The sequence below is a fragment of the Carassius gibelio genome, chromosome B16 (assembly GCF_023724105.1).
Source record: "Carassius gibelio isolate Cgi1373 ecotype wild population from Czech Republic chromosome B16, carGib1.2-hapl.c, whole genome shotgun sequence".
Lineage (NCBI taxonomy): Eukaryota > Metazoa > Chordata > Actinopteri > Cypriniformes > Cyprinidae > Carassius > Carassius gibelio.
The window spans coordinates 10,854,733-10,878,346 of record NC_068411.1 but is presented as its reverse complement, the minus strand read 5'-3'; the positions used below and the strand labels follow the sequence as shown (position 1 = coordinate 10,878,346).

The 23,614-nt window shown below is 38.4% G+C and overlaps 1 protein-coding gene across 1 annotated transcript in view; it reads right to left on the bottom strand.

Moving 5' to 3' along the window:
• Positions 1 to 522: 522 nt before the first annotated feature.
• Positions 523 to 23,614, bottom strand: part of LOC127975035 (SNF-related serine/threonine-protein kinase) — a 48,009-nt gene continuing 24,917 nt past the window's right edge. The window contains exons 3-6 of the mRNA XM_052578769.1: positions 21,327 to 21,468; positions 9,724 to 9,936; positions 6,238 to 6,372; positions 523 to 4,205 (exon numbers count right to left, since the gene is read on the bottom strand). Of these exons, the coding sequence (XP_052434729.1) occupies positions 2,876 to 4,205; positions 6,238 to 6,372; positions 9,724 to 9,936; positions 21,327 to 21,468 (1,820 nt within the window). The 3' untranslated portion in view covers positions 523 to 2,875. The remainder of the gene's footprint in view (positions 4,206 to 6,237; positions 6,373 to 9,723; positions 9,937 to 21,326; positions 21,469 to 23,614) is intronic.

Sequence of the window (23,614 nt, the reverse complement as noted above, 5' to 3'; positions counted from 1 at the left end):
ACTTGATGTTTCCTGAAGCTGAGGACTGAGGGCAGTGTGACTAGCCAACTTACGACTCATTCTAATTATGGAACAGCTTGTCACACTTTCTGACAGTGAAGCAGTCTCAGCGGTTTCCATTGACAATATGCAGAACGTGTCTGTGTGCTCGCAAGGTGCTCTACTGACAACAGCAACAGTGTATTCGACCATGAAGCTGAAGCTGGACATGCACTTGGATAAGAAGTATCCCTGAAAAGCTCTTGGTTATTGAAGACGCCTTGGCAGCAAAAGCGGGCAGTAAATTAGGAGCAAATACCTTTCAGCAGCAGGGGCTTGTGGGCAGCGGTACTCTGTCAAGTTTAACTTCTTTCGACATTGTGTCCAGCGAAACTCTGAACCATCATTTCTTTTATTGTATAGAAAGCACTTTGATGTGAAATATTATCATTGCACTTCCATTATGTATTTTGAAGTAAAACAAACTATTAAATAAGAAAAAAAGTAGGGCTCCAACACAAAAAAGGACAAAGGGAGTCCAGGTTTAAAGACAACATATTTCACATTTAATTCTGGACATCACCATAGCTATATGTAACTTTTAAAGACAAGTTTCTGCAACAGAACATTTATTCGTTTTGCTTTTTCAAAGTAGTTTTTCTCTTTTTTTCTTCTTTTTTTTTTATTTTTTTTTGTAAGCCAGTACATGGTTTGGTCCTGTAACATTTTGTGGTGGTTCTTTTGTCTGAATGAATGTGGATCAATAATGTCAAACGCACAACACATGCACATGTCGTTTAGCTGTTTACATCAGGGTAGGACAAAGTCAGAGACTGACATATGCATATAGCACTGTTTTCTTTTCAACCTACCTTTCTCTGTTTTTGACACTCATATCTAATAAGGCTATATTACAGCTATGAACAAGAAGTCCAATACTGCATTTCTAAGTGTAGAGCACCATATTTACACCAATATTTACAGAGTTTATTTTTAAAAACAAAAAGACAAAAACAGAAATACTTAAGATAATTTGGGTCAAGTGAAGCCATTTGAAGGATGTACAGGTTTGAAATATAAAAATTAAACAAAATTATATTTACACACAGCTGCAAATTATAGCTTAGCTTATTGCAAATGCCCTTTAAATCTCGCGACCGATTCTTTCACACCTACAGTCCCGTAGAGCTTTGACTTATTTCTATACCAGTCGATGGTCACCCAATGGCCAACTCTTGAAGCCATATTTCCTGAAAGAGTGGCCATCCACTGAATAGAATACATACCATGCATTTTATTTATCAGTTATCAGGTGGCCAGGTGACAAAAAAAGCCCAATTTTATCCCAACTATAAGCCAGTTCAAGGCTCACATCCAAAACAGCATTTTAAAACAGCAGTTCTTTCAAAAAATAAACTTTTAAAAAAATATATGTACATAGTTAAAAACATCCCCTAAAGCCAGTCGATTCGGAGACTGGTATATACAGTAACTCAAAGCTGGAAAGTACAAGAACAACAGGGGTTAGATGACAGATTATTGTCAGGAACCGAAAAATATTTATTAAGCCAAAGAAGAGTTCTTAATGGTAAAATAATTTCCCTATTCAAATATCATTTTAATAAAGACATTGAGAAAGAGGGGAACGGACTCAATGCTATTCTGTTCTACACAAGCTGAACACTGTCGCTGTCTGTGGGTTTGATTTTGCTCTGGCAGAAACAGCATTGTAAAGGCTAATTACCCCTGCTGTGATTTGTATGGTGTTTAAAGTATCCTAATTCTAGACTAATACTTATACCATAGTGCAATTCTAATTTGATAAAAACTAGGATGAACACATATATGTGTGGGTGTATCCACAGTGCTGTCTGGGTTGCAAATTTGGCAAAACATTATTACTTAAGAGAGTATTTATTTCACAGATGGAATTACAACATTTTACCACTTCAGTGTATAAATTACACGCAAATCCCAAATGTTTCCTGAAATATATAAAAAACTAAAACTAAGTGATTTGGTGTGATGTGAATCAAGAACATGGTGAATGTGTTTTAATGTTATTCATATAAAACAATAAAAAAAAAAAGAATATTAAATAAAATTATGGGTTATTTGTAGCCTCCTTTTGGAAATGATCCATTAAAAATATCTATTGTTATTGCAACTGATTGTCATTAACCTCAAAAAGTTTTTCTATATTGAACATTTCTAAATGGTGACTTGGAAACAGTCAGTAACAATTAAAAAAAAGGTGAAAAAGAGTGTGCAAATGGTTATTCAGTTTAAGACTCATCAGACAGCACTATGAAGTAAAAAAAGGCTTTGTTCTTTACTCTCACTATTGCTTTTACTGTATTACCATCTCATTACAATCATATTGGGGCTAAAATTTACAAACACCAGTTGTGGTCGAGTTTCTTTAAGTGCTTATTTTATGAATTGCCATGTTGTGTTCTATCATACTCTTGGTCTTAATTTAAATCTCATTTTATTAAAGGTCATTTATTTATACATACAGTTTCCACAACTCTTGACTGATTGGGTGGTGTTTCAACCATGGAATTCATTTTAAGAAACTTTCATCTCAAGGGCTAAAAAGCAAACTGAACAGGACTTGGAAAACAAATATCGAAGTCTAATTGGGCAAATAAAATAAAGATACAAAAAAGAAAAGGATAGCAGCGTGCACTTCATTAAAAACCAATGGGTCCAAGAGGAGAACTTAATAAATAAGTTGTAAGAATGTTTAAGACGACACAGAAGGCAGATTTAAAGGTCAAGTTGGGATCAAGAGAGGTCATAGACAGCTACTGGTGGAGAACTCAAGTCATCATTTGCTACAAATGTGGCAATAGAAACAATCCACTCTGAGAACCAGCCGTGTGATGTGCCATCATATGACCTGACAGCAGCTGGCCTGGGCTGAGGCACAGAGTAGCCCATCCCTGGGGCTTCGCTGGATGTTCACGGAGATGGTCTTTTCACACAGAGGTAGCTGGAGAACATTATTTTTCAAGTTCAGGTTGTTCTCCTTGACCAGGCCAAGTTCATTTAACATGACTGCCGTTTGGTCTTGATAATGCTCCATCGCCCCAACGCCACCATTCAAAGCAGGGTTGATCACTTTGTCTAGACTGTTGTTAGAACCAATGCACATCTTCCAGGAGGACTTCTCCTGGACTTTAACGCTGGACAGGCTCTGAGGATCTAGGATAAACCGTCCACCACCACAACCTCCAGAGCTGCGATGCTGAAACTGGGAACTCAAGCATAGACTCATGAGTTTCAGACTCTCTACCAGTTCCCCAGCACTCCGAGCTGCACTACGTGTCGAGCCAGATGAAGCATTGTTGTTGTTGCTACGGGAACAGCTGGAAGGGCCTCCTTGTCCTTTTGTACTCCCACCTCCTCCACTGCCCCCTCCTGTACTACCACTATTCCCCCCTCCTGGAGGACTGCCCCTGTCTGGTCCTGAGTTGCCTTCCCCAGGTGGTTTGCTCTGTCCTCCGCTACTTCCACCCCCATTGCCCCCAGAGTTTCCAGGTGGACCCTCACTACTGTCCCTGCGGTTCCTGTTGTAGGTGAACCCTGTGTCTTTGTCTAGTCGTCTGCGATGGCTCTCTGAATCATCATCGCTGGTCTCAGAGCTAGAGCAGCTTGAACCGCGGCCCTGACTTTTGCGCCGGTGGTATCGCTTCTGAGCCGTGCCAGGAGATGCGATGTTCATCTTCAACCGGCTGAGCTTGGGTGGAAGACTCTCATCCATGTCAAAGTCATCATCTGATTCACCTTCCTCCTCAAAGATCTGATTGAGCACTGGGGCACTTTTGCGAGATGTAAGCCGGTTGGTGATGGACAGTGGTTTACGGCGTAGGACCACCTGAGTGGACAATGGTGAAGGCTCCTGTTCTTCTTCCTCCTCCTCATCTTCTTCCACCCGAAAGAGGCAGGTTCGTTGCTTGGCTGAAGCGGATGCAAGGGGAGCCACGACCCCAGGTTTAAGAAGGTTTGGGAGCAGAGCAGCAGGTGCAGCAGAGCTGCTGGAGGCTTCGCTAATCTCCTCTCTACGGCTCACTTCCAGAAGCCCTTTACTGCGGTGACCATTTAGCAGACTCTCTGTACTGCGAGCAGGAGACTGTGGACCCCCAGCATGAGAGATGGATGAAGAGGCTAAGCTGTCCTCGATGTCCTGATGCATGTCGATTTTGGTTGGCCATGACTGCCTGCAATAAAAAAAGAAAAAGGGACACAGTCCTTGATATAAATAACCTTGCCTTAAAAAGAGTACAATTCCCCAAAGTCAAAAACAGCATAATGTGGTAACTTAAGCAGATGATAGTCAGTAAAGCTGGACATTGCCATTTGCCTGACTTTTAAAGACAGAAGCTCTCGAGACCGCCTTAGGAAAACAACCCAAATGTTAATGACAGTCCCTGACAAAAGCCAGATTTCCTTCTCGTGCCAAGCACTCAAGCAAGGAACATGGCGATTTACAAGATAACTCGGAATACTTACTGTAACTTGCTTTTATTGTCTTTTCTTATGTTCTAACCTTCCTGCTAGAGTTTCATTTACACCGAATAGTATGTGCACTTTCAGGCAAGTTGCTATGGAAAGATATACTCAGTTGAGGCTTTGGAACAAAGTAAATTGGTGAAACATGGTTCCAGCACGTCCTCTCCGGTTGCCCTTTCCGCATTAACACTGTAAACCTTATGCTGGTATGAAGACAAGCCAAACAATTCAAACATTGAGTAACCATTTCTAGGACATAATGAAGTGGACTTCAAAATCGGACTAGTTGTGTTTACAGGCCTGATGAGAAAGGATCGTAAACATTATCATATCTGTTCATCATTAAAAAAAATATTTACAGAAATACTGCAATGGTCTAATAAGGTTGTTGCAAATGCTGCTGTCAGTGTAAACGTTGAAAATTCTGCATAATATCAAGAATCAACCTCATATGTCAAAATAACATTCAAGTCAGAATTTATACTCTACTGCTATATTCTGCACTAGGATCAGGAATTACAATTCTGAGCACATTACATCCTATAAACTCTCTCTGTCTATGAAGGGCAAACTGTTTAACATGAACACTGCAGTCGTGATCTGGCTTACCTATAGCCAAGGTCGAATTACATGATTCTGGGAAGAATCTGGGAGGCTCAGTTTGCTTTTCCATTCAGTTTATATATGTTGAATCCCCCCCCCCCCAAAAAAAAAAAAAAAAGCATTTGTCACCCTCTCATGATCTCTGCTGCATCCTGAGGACTCTTCCCCTCCCAACATCTTCCTCTCCTACATCTCTTTCCCACCACATCCTCTCATTTCTTCCACTGCCTGCTCCTTTCAGAAAGCATCCGCAGCCTCACTGCTTTTCTAGGTCAGTCCAAACCAATTTCAGCCTCATCTTTTAAACACATTTGTCACCCAGTGCGGTGCTCAGAGGATGTGCGTGCTGTCCACACACAGCATGGAGAACAGACAGGGATTCTGACATCTAGCAGAGCTGACCTCTCACAACCTCTTACAGTGAATCCTGCCCCTTACTCCACACAGACAACCTTCTGAGAGACAACAAACCTGCACTTAGCCTGCCTATGTCCACTAATGCATGGCAGACTAATTTGAAACAGTTTATTTAGACAATTACAAAAAATAATTATAATAATAATGATTAAGAGCATTGCTATCAAATATACTAAGGCAGGAGCCAAGTACAAATTTTTAGAGGAAAGTTAACCACATGGTTTCTCCACTGGTTTACTTTGGTACCAGTTCAAGTTTGTTACTAGATGGCATGAATGTACAAATCTCCATGTAATTGGGTTTTCAATTACATTTTTGTTATTATGTCTGTGTTGTGATAGCGCCTGCAGTAAAAAATTCCTAAAATGTAATTACCATTAAAACCATAGGGATCCACTGCCTGACCTTTCTACAAACATAAATAAAGACATTCCACAGGGTGCCCATGGGATTCTGCAATAAAGGAAGACACACTCCTTTCCTCTCCCAATCTATTTTAATTCTTGCTCTCTTGGTATAATGTGGCACATGGCAAAACCAATTGGTTGTAATTGGGAAGGTCACAAAAACGTTTCAAACATCTTCAACACTGAGATTTTCATGTTGCACCAAAACCCAGTGTGCTTGATAAAACATACATAACTAAAAGTAGCACTCTTTTGACAAAACACAAATGACTAAATGACAGACAGCTAAGATAGAATAACTCCCATGAGGTACCTGAAGTGGGCCTTGATGTTGCTGGGGCTGGAAGAACGAGGTTGCACCTCTTTCTCCTGCTTTTCCCTCAGGATCCGTTCAGCCAACAAGAAGTAAGTAGCAGTGATGTGGTTGTACTTGTTTGTCTCTAGGGCTCTGGAGGAAGAGCAAAGAGAATGGACAAGTGAGGAGGAGACACAGACAGTGTTTGAGAGAGAAATACCCATTTAGACAAAGCAATCATGTCAAAGAACAAGTAAAAGTCCAGGGCTCTAACAACTAGAGACCCAAGTGGCTTCTATTAGTTCAAAAGGTCTTGTATAGTGCCCCAAATTTTGAACACCTGAGACTAATATAACTATGAAGAGTCCCAGATAACACAATCTCCCAATTCAAATGGGACATTCTGCACCCAACATTTCAAGCTTGTGAGTCTGGGCATGTTAGCAATGATTACACTGCTTCTTCTGGGATTACATACCAACAATTGAACAAATTAGTTCAAATCAGGTTGCGACGATCTTTTGGTAAGGCTTGAATCCGCGTCATGGCCTGTGTTCATGGCTCAGTTCAGCTCTTAAGGCGCTGAGCAAATATCATAAATAGCAACATAAGTAGTGATCTTCAGGTGAACTTATATTTTGTGTGTGTGTGTGTGTGTGTGAAAAGAAAATTGTAGAAATGACTTGTACATGGGATTTTAATGCGATTATTCAGTACACTTCTTTAAAACATATTGAGGGTTCCTTTAAGGCAGACAGTTTCTCACAGTGGGGTTCCCTAGCTGCTGTGGAGTGGGATCAAAGACAAAGAAAAGACTGATGGGTGCTTTGAACCATCACCCAGCATGCATCTTTCTACAAGACTGTACAGCGGGAGTCTTTTGCCCTATGTTCGTTTCATGCTCCACTGACAGTGAAATGAACTTATTTTTTAACGCTTGTGAAAAATGGTACCCTACTACTAATAAAACCATGCTGTCTTACAACAGCCTAGATGGACACACCAGTATACACTCTTAAAAATAAAGGTGCTTCATGATGCCATAGAATAACCTTTTTGCCTACATGGTTCCATAAAGAACCTTTAGCATCTGAAGAACCTTTCTGTTACACAAAAGTTTCTTAGTGGCGAAAGAAGGTTCTTCAGATTATAAAAAGGTAAGAAAGAGATGGTTCTTTAAAGAACCTTTGACTGAAATGTTATTTTATGCCATAGCCTCTGAAGAACCTCTTAGGCACCTCTATTTTTAAGAGTGTAAAACATGGCTATTCATTTTCAGATTTCATAAAGATTGCAATTAAACATTGCCAAATTTACTGGTGTATAGAAATAATTTTTTTTGTGAAACAGAAACTGAAAAGTTTTCAATTGGCCAAAAACTAAAACTGAAAACAACATGAACATTGTTTTCAGGTGATATATTAAACCAGCCATAATTCATATTCTTCAGCAATGAACCACCTATCAATATTTCAGCCCAAAAATGTTTAGGCCTACATGTTGCTACTCAAGTATAATTTTTGGTTACAGTAAATTATATCCACATACAGTAGGTGTTATGTTTACCTGTTGTAGCTTATCCAGGCTGTTTGTATGAAACTTATGCTGACACAGTCACAACGCAGCATCAGAGATATACTATTAAAAAGTCACTGTTTTGGTTATTGATTGCTGCCCTCTAAAACTACTGCAGTTGCCGGAATTTTGGTACATCACTAACTGACTGTGTAGGGCTGTGACAAACGTGATGTCTACTGCCACCGGCGGTAGTGCATGCGACATTATGCACTTACCAAGCATAATATGAAGTTTTGTATACAAGTGTAATAACAGTAATAGTTGCAATTTTTTTTTATTTAGACTATAAGTATATGGTAATTCACAAATTTCCTCAGACACCATGCACAGCGTTTCCTTTAGATTGGCAGGTTTGAGCGCAGGAAAATACAGTTTATGCATTCAGCAAATGCATTTTCTGTGGTGCAATGGACCTTGTTGGGAAACCAAATACAACATCACCGATCTGGAGCCATCTCCATTCATGTCACCCATCCGCATTTGTACAAGTTCCCGTAATCACAAACGATTAGCTGGTCAGGTTTGGTGAGGCTTTCTCCAAACTGGCCAAATACAAACGAGACGGTGATAAATGAAAAATGTTAACACAAAATGTGGCAATGATTCCTATTTCAAATAGAGCGCATTTTAATTTTTAATTTTGGGTGAAATATCCCTTTAATAGTAGTAAAAAGAGAGAAATTTATAAAAAATAATAGTTTTTCAGATACATTAGGTTTACTTTAAATATTTAATATTTGTTGGTTAACATTAATGACACGAATAGGTACTTAATAAGGAATGCTGTCCCTTTAAGACGGCATGCATGTAATACTGACATACGTTCAGTTTTTACCCACCTGTTCACCTTCACTTAATCTATAGCTGTATTTTCGTGAGATATTCTACATGATAGACATGTGGACTGCTGTGTGTGTATTTGAGTGCTGAGCACTGATCGCGCGCTGTAAATGAGAACTGACGAAGCGTAACATGCGCGAGAGAGAGCACCGCCATCAGCGCGATTCTGCCTATTCCGCCTTCAATAACTTTAAGTTTAATGGACAACAAATTGTGACTCCTGGGGAAAACAGGACATCTGGTCACCTCATCCTTACCCTTTTGGGTGCTAACTGCTAAGGCTATTGTTTCAGATCGATAGTTCGCGTTTTGGTAGTATATCCATCCACTGCGGCTTCTATAATGAGACTAGATATGCGAATGCCCCTTATCTGATTGCAATCCAATGACAGGGATGCACATTTAAGGACAAGACAGTAGCCTATTGGATGTATTTTGAATGTCCGGTAGTCCTCAAATAACATTATAGTCCCATCTTGTCTTGTTAACGAAGACACGGCATATATTTTGTCATAGTTTTTATCATCAAATATTAGTTTTAGCTCTTCAAAGTCTCGTCTTCATCAAAGAAAATTGGAGCCAGGTGACGCAAATTATGCTGACGTGAGATATTCACGTCAATCTCGTCTTCCGCAAAGGTTCAACAATTTTAATTTGAATGGAAAATTTGCCCGACGCCTTCTTATGCATGCCAATCAGCGAAGAGCTTACTTGCACATCTGGTTGAATCCGAAAATGGAGGAGTGCATTATTGTAGCTGTTCGCGGGCAACCTGAAATCTATGATAGAACTTTACCGAGTTGTGTGCACCTCTGTATGGTGCTGTGAACCCACACGTCCACGTTTGGCTTTCCAGATGTTTTTCGCCTCACTCGCATGAATAAAAACATAGCGCGAGTTGATTACACAAGCTGATTACACAAACCTGGAGGCCCTTTCTAAATAGTCTTTCATTTCAAGACAGTCCTGCTTAAGAGAAATCAAAGAATGACAGAGAGGTATTTCTTCTGTGGAAAATGCTGTACATTAGCCTGAGGATATCCCAGCTTCTTAACATTTGTATCACAAGCCTACAACAAGCCTTACTCGGTGATGGCTTCTCTGTCGGCGATGTCTCCCAGCACCATGCGTTGGATGATGCTGTTGTGTTCCTCTTCTGACAGATTCTTGTGAGACACCAATGGGGTGCTGTATTTAGTGGCTGGAGATGGGTCCACTCCTTGCAACCATGCGTGGCTCTCGATCTCCTCCAGCGACGCTCGCCTCTTCGGATCCCTTTGTAGCATTCGGTTTATCAGGCTGTGAAGAACAGTAAGAGAAGATGAGGATACAGTTTTTTGGAAGGATAAGAGGTTAGTACAGGGCCTGTCCAATATGTATCTGGGGGTAAATGTGCAATGCTATTCAGATCATAATTAAGTTATCATGTTTCATTGGTAAAAATTCTAAATCAATTAACGCTTAGCCAGACGCCGGTTATTCACATTAAAAGCAAACGGGGAGCGCAATGTGCTTGAGATGTTGCCGCCACAGAAGGGCCTTTCTATCATTAGCCGAAGAGAAGCCAATAAAACTTGTATTAGCTGACTGAAAATGACTTGAATTGCTGTTGCTGTGAGTAGCCGCTGAGGCAAAGTTCGAACGGGGCGCATCACCATTCAGCACACATACGTGGCAAAATTACAGGCCAACCACCATGAAAGAGCCGAGGAGATTCAGCAGGCTCACAGCAGCAGAAGCAGCCCAGCCTGCTCTAGTTATTATCTGCACGCAAGAAATTGGTTAAGGCCGAGAGAGAATAAATAGATATGAGAACTGGGGAAAGAATCTGCCTGTTTGTCTCTCCTTGGATATGCGGCCAAGCTCTTATCAACAGACATTACATCTGAAATTTCCATTACAGTGCCAAAAATGGGATGTGGAACAATGAGACACTTTTAGAACAGAACCGAAGTGATTAAAGCCACAATTTCTCCCTGTCACAATATGATAGGGGACAAGACTGCAAGTTGTCAGGACGACATTTCCTCTCCAGGGTCTCAAAAATAACTACAGTCATTGGGCTTTCTGGCAACAACAGTTGTCATTAGGGTAACGTAAAAAGAGGGTAATTATCAAAGGCTGTGGGACAAAGTAATGGGGTCCAGATGTAACCTTTCAATGTCAACATTAAAAAGCCCAAAAGAACAAACTATGCACTGCATTTGACATCTCAAATGTTCAGATTACTTTACCTATATATATGCAGCTGAAACATTTAACAGTAAAAATGAATGATTCTTTGTCATACAGATATTCTTTGCAGTTTAATGTAAGACGTTAATACACTATCTGCTTTGAATTTACTAATATACTATTGAACCATTTAAAGGTACAGTGCATATTTTCTTTTTCACTTTGATATCCATGAAAACAACAAACTTGCAGTTTCTTGTAAGATGTTAATTCACTAGCTGCTCTTAATAGTTGGGGTTAGAGATGGTTTTGTCTGATTCAAATCTCTTTTTTTTACAAATAAATTAAGATAAGCTCTTGAGAATCATTTGTTTGCAAATCAGATGAAACTGGTCACATTGCATATTCTAGATTTATTAAAAAGAACTGGGTCACTGGGAACTGGGAGTTGTTTGTTTGTGAATCAGGATACACTGGTCATGAGGTCTGTTTTTGATTCACTAAAAAAAACCTGTAATTTTTTCATGAATTTGGCTACACTGGTCAATTTGTATAAATGTTTTTGCACACAGCATCACTGCTGAAAAGTGATGCACTAAACACTGTTGTCCAATGCCAATCTGCAATTCCTGTTAAGTTTTCCCACTCACATTCCTGGTTCCTTAAGGCAAAGGAGGAAGCAATGTACCTCCTTCCAAACAGAACATAAAAAAAAAAAAAAAAAACACCACTTAGATTCATAACCAACTATTTACTTTCAGCCCGTCACTGTTTTTAACACGCCGTTCATCTATGAAATATTCATGCTACAGTAGAGCTTTCCATTTCTGCACTCCACAGTGGAAAACAGCTTTAGCTGCAGGAAGAAAAGGCTTCAGGGCTTTATCTAAAACAGTTATATTTCCTTCTCTGTGAGGATTTACGCTCTTGCCACAATCTGGAAATGACAATTACATCTAGTTGCTTACCTCTCCGAGTAGGTCATTTAACTACTTAAATGTTCTTATCAGCTGAAAACAAGTCGAAATTCCCCAAAAGCTAGAGTTTTGAGTAGTTTGCGGTTGATAAGGTGAAGAACTGTCTCTCAGCTCAATAGCTTATATTTTAAATGCAAATCAAATGTGTGAAAACAGGGGTAGTTGTTTAATGAGAGTGAGAATATTATGCAAGCAGGCAGTGACTAAATTAATCTGCCTGACATGGTTGCCTTAAAATACCCGGTCTGAAAAGCCCTGAAGATAAAAACCAAATCCAGACAAAAGAGCTTAAAATGGAAATCAGAGATACTCTGACAAGCTGCAAATTAAAATGATGAGTAAATCAAATCTAATGCGAAAAACACTGAAATATGAAACGATAAAATGCTGTAAACAACATAGATAGCATGAAAGAAAAATGCCACTATTTTGCCAATTAAACAAAAACTGAATGCCAAAAAAGGAAGTTTAGACATAAAAAAATCCAACAATTTTCTTTCAATCTTCAAGAAAAGATTGACCCCATATTTTGACCCTTAAATCTAGCACTATTGTAATCCTTTTTTTTTTTTTTGCACTCTATGTTTTCTAACTGCTTGTTTACTTTAAAAAAGCCGTTAACACTAGCATTCCTATCTATCTATCTATCTATCTATCTATCTATCTACAGTATATACGTATATAAATACCTTGCTATATGTACTGTTAGACTAACCAAGACTTGTCCTAGGCGCACTTGCATATTATTGCTCTTTTGTTGGTTTTGATTGATTCTATTGTCCTCATTTGTAAGTCGCTAATAAGTGACTAAATGTAAATAAATTTTTAAAACCATTTTATGATATGTAACCCTGGACCACAAAACCAGTTTTAAGTCGCTATATATTTGTAGCAAGAGCCAACAATACATTGTATGGGTCAAAATCGATTTTTCTTCATGATTTATCATGTTCCGTGAAGATATTTTGCAAATTTCCTACTGTAAATATATGAAAACTTTTTGATTAAAAAAGTTGTCCAAAAAAGTAATAAAAAAAAAAAAGGTAATCTAAAAAAAAACTGTTTCCATTTGTTGGCACATCACCTTTAAGCCTTGTAATATCAAACCTTTCATTTTAAGTAAAATTCAGCTAATATGCTGGACTGTGACTGGCTGCAGTGAGCTCAGGTGTGGAAGCTGAAAGCGCTGGACTCGTGGACTGACTCTATCTCTCTCTCTATGAAGCCAGACTGCTGTCAGCAACTACTTCCCCTGAGACTCCACACACCGCTCGGATCTCCAGCATGGCAGGGAGCCCTGATAAGACTCCTACTCAATCCTAATAATCACTCGATTGCTGCTGAACGCTCCAAAACACTGCAGCAGACCACTAGCTACCACACACACAAGCCATTTCAAGGTTGGGACACAAGTGAATGTTTTTAGTCTAACATAGAAGTAAATGTCTACTCGGTCCAGGTGAAGGATATAGAAAAGAGAATAAATTATCACACTTGGACTTCAGCAGGGATTTGTCAAGGATGTTCTTCCCCTGAGCTGAGAAATGGGCACTTTGATTGTTTAGTCTAAATTTATCTCCAGTATCTCTGCTAGCGGAAAGGCCTTCGCAGAAACAACCATATCTGCTTGGAATGTTTACGCTCTTCCTGAGGTTTCTGAGGATAAAAACAGCAGACATCACAAAGAATAATCGACAGAAGACACAATATTTAGCACACAAACGTCGGATGCAAGTTTATGCTCTCTTTTTGTCTTGCACCAAGAATGTGGATGACATCCAGAGGGAATTCAACACCCACCTCCTCCTCAAGGAATGTTGTGTAAAAAAAGTGACTAAATAATGACGAATTATTAATGTTAACGAAGATTGACATGAAAATGGTGGCAGATGGAAGCACAGCCATGTTGATGAGCCAACCGCTGCTTGTACATGCATTAACCACATGGTGTGCTGCAACGCCTATCAAATTCATCTGTGATTCTGCAGCGATGAGAGAAAGCAGCCTGACAGCAGTCACAGGGGTACAGAGAGGGCTAAATCAGACAGCTGGCTCTTTTGGGGGCCAAAATACACCCTGACAGTGCATGCCAGCACTGGATGTTTATGTTGGACAAGCCAAACTAAACACAGAAAAGGGCTAATAAAGTCATGGGAAGAATTTGCAGAAGTGGACGTAGAGCAGGGCACGCCCTGATGGGAAGAGATATTAAAACAAAATGACAATCTTTCCTTGTGTTGACACACTGGCTAGGTTTTTTTTTTTCTTTCGGTTTATTTTGTTGGGCATTTTTAGCATTATCTTTTAAATGTCTATACAGTTTTACTAGATTTAGTTTATTCAGTTTATTATTTTACTTCAAATTAAAAATAAATAATTTTGCTAAATATTTTTTTTATTTTGTGTGTGTGTGTGTGTGTGAGTGTGTGTGTTTGTGTGTTAATATAATAATAACTATGAAAATATCAAATTAATAGTTAAATTAATTAACAATAACCCTGTGCATTAATGACAGCAAACAGAACTACAGTACAAATCCAATGACTTATGCCTCCCAAAACAGTCTACAATCAATTTAAAGTTTTGTTGTTTATTTTTGAAGGAGAAGTGTTTTGTCATAAAGTCAATTAAATTAAATAAAAACATACATACATATCTGGTTTAGTCTAGCCATCTTCTCCTAAGAACATAAAGGGCTTAAAAGCTTGGTTAAAAGCATGCTTTAAGTAGAGTGATGGAATGCATAAATATTACACTACTGAAAGGTGAAAGGAATCCTTCTAGAGAAAACCATAATCATCTATAATATTGTTTTTAGGGGAGACAGTTTGCTGATAAAGCCATAAATCACATTTACCACACTACGCTGTATCAGACAGTATGTCTGTGCAACAGAGCAGCAGAAGGAGTTTCACCGTGATGCCAAAATGACCCAGCATAAAAAAATAAATTAACAAGAAGGGTGAAAGCACAGGACAAAAACAGAAAAAATTATTGAGGGGAAAAATAAAACTGAACCAAACGAATAATAAAATGCTCAGAATGTTTTCATGCATCACTTGCTCGCATTTGAACGTGCTGAGAGAGCTGCACATTAAAAGATAATCCTCCAAAATTACCATATTTATTCAACTTCCAGAAAATAACAAAAGGCATGAGGACTGAGAAATGCAGGAGATGTCAAATTATTAACAAACAAAATGAATACATAAAAAAAAAAAAAAAAAAAAAAAAAAATGTCGGGACAGCAAGAGAGCTCATAAAATGAGATCCAGAGGCAGTTTTTTTGGTGTTCTCTGCTGACAAAAAGAGATTCAGCTCAGTGCATTTGGAGCTGACTGGACCCCCATAGAAAGTTTAATCACATGCCAACAGCCAATTAAGCCCAGTGCTCTCCACATGAGCGTTTCCGCAGCTTACTGCGTTAACCTTATTAACATGTAAAAATGTTGACTAGGGGTCTAAATTGTGTAGTTACCCTTAACTACTTGTACATAAACAAATACATTCTATGATTTTACACAATGTCCTAACCAGATGCACAACAAGTAGGTTGCCAGTGAATTTGTGAACAAAATGTTGTGCGAGACCACATGAGCAGTCAATATAATAACTTTTAAGATTTAATATACAATAACGCAAAAACTGGGATTGTGAACCAATGCCATTTCACTGTGATACTCTATCACGCACATGCGCGCATTCATAGTCACACACACGCGCATGCACACATGCACACACATGCACACACACACGCTCAACGTGCAAAACTCTGCATTTAAACATTTAATAACAAATATTTTAATTTATTTACAGTAGCTGATTTAAAAGTGCCAGATTGTCGTGGCAAAGTCAGAATTGCCTCCTCTCCTAGGTTCACGGAACGGTCATCCATAAAATGCATTCATGTTCTTTTGTAAGTAATCTTAAAAAATTCCCCAAAATTTGTCTACTCGCGGAAGGCCAAATAAAGTGCTTTTGCTTTCGCCTAGATACACACAGCTTCTCTGTGACATGGCCTCTTCAACACTAACTGCGGTTACTGAAACCCCGCCTTCTTTCTTTTGCGTGAACCTTTGGGCAGCATTACGCAAATATTTCCACATAGTGATGTAGACATGTGAGGGCGTGTTTGAATAAGCAGTTTTAGAGTCTTAACTTTGATAAAGAATATCTCTTTGGATTTGAGACTTTAGTCTTTGCAAATTTACAGATCTTCTTTATGCAATCTTCTTTATCCAAAGAGAAAGGAAAAACTGAAATCGCATCTTATGACCGCATTAGGAAAAACACAAGTACCTGAGCGTTATTGATAATGAACTCTCAACCACGATACTGCAGAAATAGAAACCATTCCAAAAATAGAATCTCGTTTATACTGCTACAACATTGTTAGTAAGACTTCGCAGACATATAAACATTTATATATATACTGCCAACACTGTAACATTACAAAGCTGGTTGAAAATCAATGATGTTACCCTTTAAGGCTGGAAAATACTGTCTTGAATGAATTCACTGTCCATTTTCACTTTCCTTACGAGCTGTGCTGTGAAATATGTCTTACTCGTTAAATAAACTGGCTAAACTAGATTATTCTGAAGTCATGATGATGCAGCATTGAATAACCAACTCCTTTGTAGTAGGTCCCAATTTGTCACCTTTACAAAGACAAAACCAAAAATTCATTTCAATTGAAAAAGTCACTTGCATTTCAATGAGTAATTGATCTTTATGCAGGTATGTACTGAAATATTTACCACTAGTTGCACAGGTTTTGTTTCATTGCTAAACTAGCCTAACTTTTCTTCTCATTTCCAGCGGAGCATTGTGTGATACTTCTAACAGCCTAACAATGTCAGGGTTCTGTCACTTCGATATAGTTTATTCATGGTTTTGTGAAAGAGCCCTGACACTCCCGTCATGTCGTTGTTTTCATGTGAGCGCGCAACTTTGAGTGTGCTCGAGCTGTGTGCTCTCATCTGCGTGTCTTGTTTCCTTGTTTCATGTTGGAGCATGGTGTATGGATCCCGGTATTCATGTTTTGTTGAGGTTTGGACACTCGCGCTCCATGTTCTGTCTTGTTGTGGGAATGCGCGGTCTCGAGTTTTCTGAGTGTGTTATGTCTTGCGTAGCACACGATTCATTCTTGTGTTGTTGCACGCAGTTCATGTTCCTATTGGCTGTGTGCTGTTAAGTCTTGTGCTGTGTAGCACGCAGCTAGTGTTTTTCATTGGTTGTGTGCTTTTATGTTGTCATGTCTTGTGTGAACACAAGGCTAATGAGTATTCTCATTAGCTGTCTGTTCGTGTCTTGTTTTTTTTCAAGCACATGGCTTTTGTCCTTGTTTTCTGTGTGCCATGTGCTCTCTTTTCTATTGTCTTGACCCCACCCATTTTGTTTCCCGATTATTGCTTCATTTGACCCACCTGTCTTCCCTCATTACCCTCCTCATTTGGTCCCTATTTATTCTCCATGTGTTTGCAGTCCAGTGCGTCGTCGAATGTTCCGTCGTGTACCCTGTCCTGCCAGCCAGTCAAGTTTCCAGCTGTGTTTTTCCCTACAGGGTAGTTTTTGTTGTTTGTTTTGTTTTATTTTATTATTAATAAAGCCCATTCTCCTGCACGATTGAGTCCTCGCCTCTGACAAACAATGGCATCCCGCAGAGAAACGACGTTAAGACCCAACACATTTCCTTACCCTGCTGCACAGTTTCCACCTTGTTCTCTATGGAAGTGATAATGACAGGATGAAGTCTGCAGCACCATTATAACACATCCTAACTTTTCTGATGTGTTTGAAATGTGTTTTGTTACTTGAAAGTATGATAAACAGACTGTGATTATCAGAAAACCCTATACCTCTAAATAAAGGCACATAAGACATTAAGTATGTGGAAATAACAATCTGCTGAGACTGTGGGTTGTCAATGTGCTTATTGAATTTATATATATATATATATATATATAAGCTATAGCCAAACTTGACAGAATTGTGGCTTAAGTTTAATGATATGAATATATAAGACAAAAAATATATTGCAAAAAAAAAAAACTTTAAGAAATCAAATTTTCAGATTTTCTAAATATTTGGGAGCAAACATCATTGCATGTAAATAATTACAATTAACCATCATGTCAATATGTAACTTACATGTACTTGTAATGCAACTAGTTTGCATACATATTGAAAACACACACACACACACACACACACACACACACATCTGCAAAGACGATGTTCCAAGTTAAATTTCTGCTCAAATGGTGGCAGGGCACGCAAAGCACACAAATAATTTTGGCCCAGATTTTGTCCACCAGCTGGACATGAACATGCTTTTGTGTTCTGCACTGTTTCTCTGTGAACAGACTTTCTATTTAAGCTTAGCTATAAGCAAAGTCTAATTTTAGCTGTTGGCAGTAGTTCTGAAAGATGTTAACACTAAACATGTGTGCTCACAAAGCCCGGACAAAGAACTGGAAAACAAACACACACTGGCCTGACATGCAAGTTCCTGAGGACAAACAGCAAGAGACAGCTAGTAGTGTGAGTTAAACGACACAGTTTGGAGATGGGGGTTGTGAATGAAAGGTTAGTTCTGGCTTATGCCTGGAGCTTATCAGTTACATAACCGTGTTGTTTGACACGAAACGATCAGTATGGATGTGGCAGCCTATCAAACGCTGACTTAAGATAAACCAATCACAAGTACCCTGACACCTTAGGGACACATCAGATATCTTTATGTCTATTATTATACAATTTCATTTCTATTTTGAACTGCCTTTAATTCCTGGGATGGCAAGGATTAATCAGGCATGTGATCAGCTAGAGGCAAAAGAGAAGGAAAATCTGATAATGCCCCAAGCCACGCCCACAAGCCACAACCCCAGCACTCATTATTAAAAATATATATTTTAGCACATAAAAATATATATCTTGTATCGTAAAAATACATACTATCCTGTAAAGAATAAAAAGCAGCATTTAAAAATAATGACAACAATATAATAATGATATATTATAATAAAGTACTATAATATATTAAAGTATATAGAATTGTTATTATTATTAATACATGCCAAAAGTTTGGAAACATTACAATTATTAATGATCTTCTGCTCATCAAGGTTGAATTTTTTTGATCAAAATAAAGTACACACATATACACACACACACAAACACACACACACACACACACACACACACACACACACACACACACACACATATATATATATATATATATATATATATATATATATATTAGGGGTGTAACAATACGCGTATTCGTATTGAACGCTTTCGGTTCGGTACGCGATACGCATTATGTAACGAACGATTCGTTGGACTAAATAATTATATTTAAAAAAAAAAAAAAAAAGTGTAATATAATGATATGCGTTCAACAAGGTAGCCCAACCCAAACGACGTAACAGGCAACGCCCCCTGACATCCCCGAAGAAGAAAAAAACACCAACTTATATGTTTATGTTAGGCTACTCAGTCAGGCGTTTGCTCACTCAGTACGCGCTGAAGGCTCGTTGCAAAATAGCCAATGCGTTTAACAGACCAGAAATAGAAGATCCTCCAATAACCAACAGGACTGGTGTTTGGGTGCACTTTGGATTCCCTGTAAGCTATAATGGTGATTGCAAGAGAGTGGTGGATAAAAAAAACAACGGTATGTCGCATCTGCTACACCAGTACACCAGCGGGAATACAAAAAAAAAAAAACACCAGCGGGAATACTTGAAACATGTCAACTCATTTACGCCGACATCACCTTAGTGTGTCAGTATCTGGAAAAAGACGAAAAAGAGGAGAAACATACAAACTATCTTCGCAGCATTTAGACAGACATTTTGAACGGATTCAAACAGGGCAAAAGACATCATCGTGGCGATTGATAGTTTACGTTATAGCCGCGGATATGAGACCTTACTATTTACCATTCATTCTATCATCACCATTATAGCTTACAGGGAATCCAAAGTGCACCCAAACACCAGACCTGTTGGTTATTGGAGGATCTTCTATTTCTGGTCTGTTAAATGCATTAGACATTTTGCAACGAGCCTTCAGCGCGTGCTGAGTGAGCGAGCGCCTTAGGGGCCGTCCACATATCGCGCCTAAAAACGCGTGGAAAACGCTAGGCGCGTCTTTCTCCTCCTTTCCAAAGCGCTCGGGCAGAAGCGCCCCTGAGTCTTCTGCCTTTGCTAAGCAACAATGACCTGCTCTCTCCATGAAGATGCGGAAATTTCAGCAAAGGATAAATGGATTTGCAACTCTAAAAATCACTTGCAGTAGGCTAGCTCTGCTACTAAATTTATTTCAAAATTGCAATCCATATACAACTATGATCAGCTGTTTCTTCATCTTGGCTGAGCTTTCAACGTTGTTACGGGAAAGGATGAAGCTGATTGGTTAGTTCTTGTCACATGACCCGCAGTGCGCTTGCGGCATTCTGAGAAGTTGAGATGTTTTTACATTTTGTTGTATCTAAAACGTACCGAACCGAACCGTGACATCAGTGTATCGTATCGAACCGAACCGTGAATTTTGTGAACCGTTACACCCCTAATATATATATATATATACATACACACACACACACACACACACACACACACACACACACACACACACACACACACACACACACACACACACACACACACACACACATATATATATATTCAATCTTGTGAAATATAATTACAAATATATTACAATTGAAAACTTTTTGTATTATAAAATGAAATGTTACTCCTGTGATGCAAAGCTGAATTTTCTTCATCAGTACTCCAGTTTTCACTCCAGTTTTCAGTGTCACGTGATCTTTTTAGAAATCATTACAATGTATTTGACTCAAGAAACATTTCTGATTATTATCAGAATAATCAGAATTCTGCTGCTTCATATTTTGTGTGGAAATGATGGTGCACTTTATTTTTCAGGACTTTTTTGATAAATATAAAGTTTAATGAACAGCATTTATTTGCATTTATCAAATATATTAATTAAATTTGTTAATGCATTTATTAAACAGACACAACATTAGTGAAAACAGGCAGAGACAATGGTAGCTTTAGCAACATTAGCCTTACAGAGAGCCAAGAAGATTTTTGGAAAACAAAATATGACTGTTTATGATTTTTTTGAATTATTAAACAATGAGTGCATGTATTTTAACATTATAGCCACACAACTGTGTTCAAACACCTTATAAAAGTGATTTTTGCATTCTGTGGCACCTTTAAGGATTCTTTGATGAACAGAAAATTCTAATGAACAGCATTTATTTTAAATGTGTTTGTGTTTCTGAGATGGTCACTCGGAGTCTGTCTGATGTAGCTTATTAACATCCATGTCAACATTACTGTCTGGCTTTCTAGATAATGAATGTACAGTGAAAGGCTCCATTAAGCCATTGTCTCTCAATAGCCCAAAGGAAAAAATGTGGACATTCAAGCTGTAGGAAATGCCAGAGATGATCGGACTGGTGCCAAGGCTGAGGTTAAGGTAGCAACTTACTCTTTGCAGGCGTTGGAGACGTGAGCAGGTACAGTGTATTTGCAGTCCATGATCATAGTCAGAGTTTCGCTGTCGTTGGCCTCTTGGAAAGGGGGCTGACCACACACCAGCATGAAGAGGATGACCCCTAGACTCCAGATATCTACAGGGAAGAGGGTTAAAATGTCATCAGCATTTTCAATAGACTGTTTAATTCATTAGAATAGAGAAGAGAGAGAGAGAGAAAGAGAGAGAGAAAAAAACATCATAGAGCCTTCATTGTCTCAGGAAGCCAAACTGAAACAAGACAGACAAAGGTCTACATACCTATAATGTCAACCAAGAATTTGGCAAAGAGTAACATCTGGCACATTATCTGCATTCATTTTCAGTTTTTATGATTCTCAATAAACGGTGTCTGCTCATTTTCCTATGGTAGGGGTACACTTTCAAAGGTGGTTTTAGTGCAGACCTAATTTCAACTGATTTATTTAATTTGCTTAGTGTGAATAAAAGCTGCCATCTAAACTTGGTTGCAAAGAAAAGGACCGCATGATTTGGTTAAAAACAAAAACACATTCTGGATTACATCAACCAAGTGTGAACATTAAGGATTAGTTCACTCCAAAAAAAAAAATATATATCTTCAGTTCACACATGAACTGAAAAAATAAAATAAAATAAAAAACATAAGACTGAAGAGAGACCAGAAAGAGCATTGTGAAACGAACATTCTGAAAAAAAAGATGGATGGACTAAGTTTACTTCCCTCAAGTTTAACTCCTTCAAATGTACCAAGTCTGAACACAATTGTAAAGGATTAATTCAACCAAAAACAAAATAACTGTGATTATGGTATACAAAAGAACCATGTGATTCAGATTGACAAGAGTGTTCTGTAGGAAAGGGGGGCAAACACAATTTAATGTCAAGTGCAATTAAATGTACAAACAAGTGTGAACACAATTTTTAAGGATTAGTTATCCCCTCAAATGAAAAGCTTATAATTTCACAAAAAACCTCAAATGATTCAGACTGACAAGAGTGTTCTGAGAGCAAGAGAGACGAACTGAATTTACCTTCGAACTCAACAAATGCACCAACAAGTGTGAACACAATTTTGAAGGATTAGTTCAGCCCAAAATGAAAAGTTAATTTAATAATAATAATAATGATAAAAAAAGAACCAAAAGATTCAGATTAACAAGAGTGTTCTGAGGGACAGGGGAACTAACTGAATTTGGTTTCAAACTTAATCAAATGTAACAAATATGGACACAATTTTGAAGGATTAGTTTACTACAAAATTTTAATTGTCATCATCCCACATCAAGATTTCTTGTGTATTATACTACCAAAGAAAAGAATTAAATAAATGCATTGTTAAATTTTAGAATGAATGCAGTGCATAGTGAGACTGACATGCGGGTTTCAGACTATGACTAAAATAGTCCCAAATGTGACAAAAAAAAAATTATAAACATTTGTGACAATGGCTTATTATCTAGACACTACTGGCAGCAGTTGGGAAAACTAGTAGAGAGTTGGCACACAGATATCCCAGGATTTGTTCCTGAAGTTTTTACTAATCACAAAATGCTACAGTTTTAAAGACATGTGGTTTCTAAAACTGATGACAGATTTTCTGTGATTGTGTGGCAAAGTGTGATATGCTCAGTGACTCTGTGCTCTGGCGGTGAACAGTGGAAAGTTTGTGAGAAGTGGCCGAGCCTATTAACAGACATCAAATCAATTTAGCAGCGTGGGTGGCCCAAAGACTGAGAAAAAATGGTTTGCAGTCCAAATCTGCCCCAAGAGCCCTAACAGTCAAAACACAAGTGATGTAATTAACAAGTGCTACAGAATGTTCAATAACTAAACAGTGGAAAAAAACTATATATGAATAAATAAATCAAAAACTATATATAAATAAAATAAAACCATTACATGAGCAGTGGCATGCACTTCCTAATCTTAAACCAGAAATTGTAAGTACAGCTATAACTGAAATGAGAGAGAAAGTTTGAACAAAACTTCCATTATCCCTTCTCTCTCCAGAGATGTCACCACAACTACGGCAACAGTTAGCAGTGGCAAAAAGCAAACCACTTTAATAGGCCCATTTTATGAAATTGACAACACATTTGAGAAAATGGAAGAGGCATGATTTCTTCCTCTAGCTTGCACAGATGGCAGAGGTGCATTTCTGGAAGGTAATGGGAGATATTTGATCTGATAATGGCCCCTCGGAGAGCTCCAGTCTGCCGCGGAGTGTGCAGCAGTACACCTGAGGCACTGAGCAGCCGTGG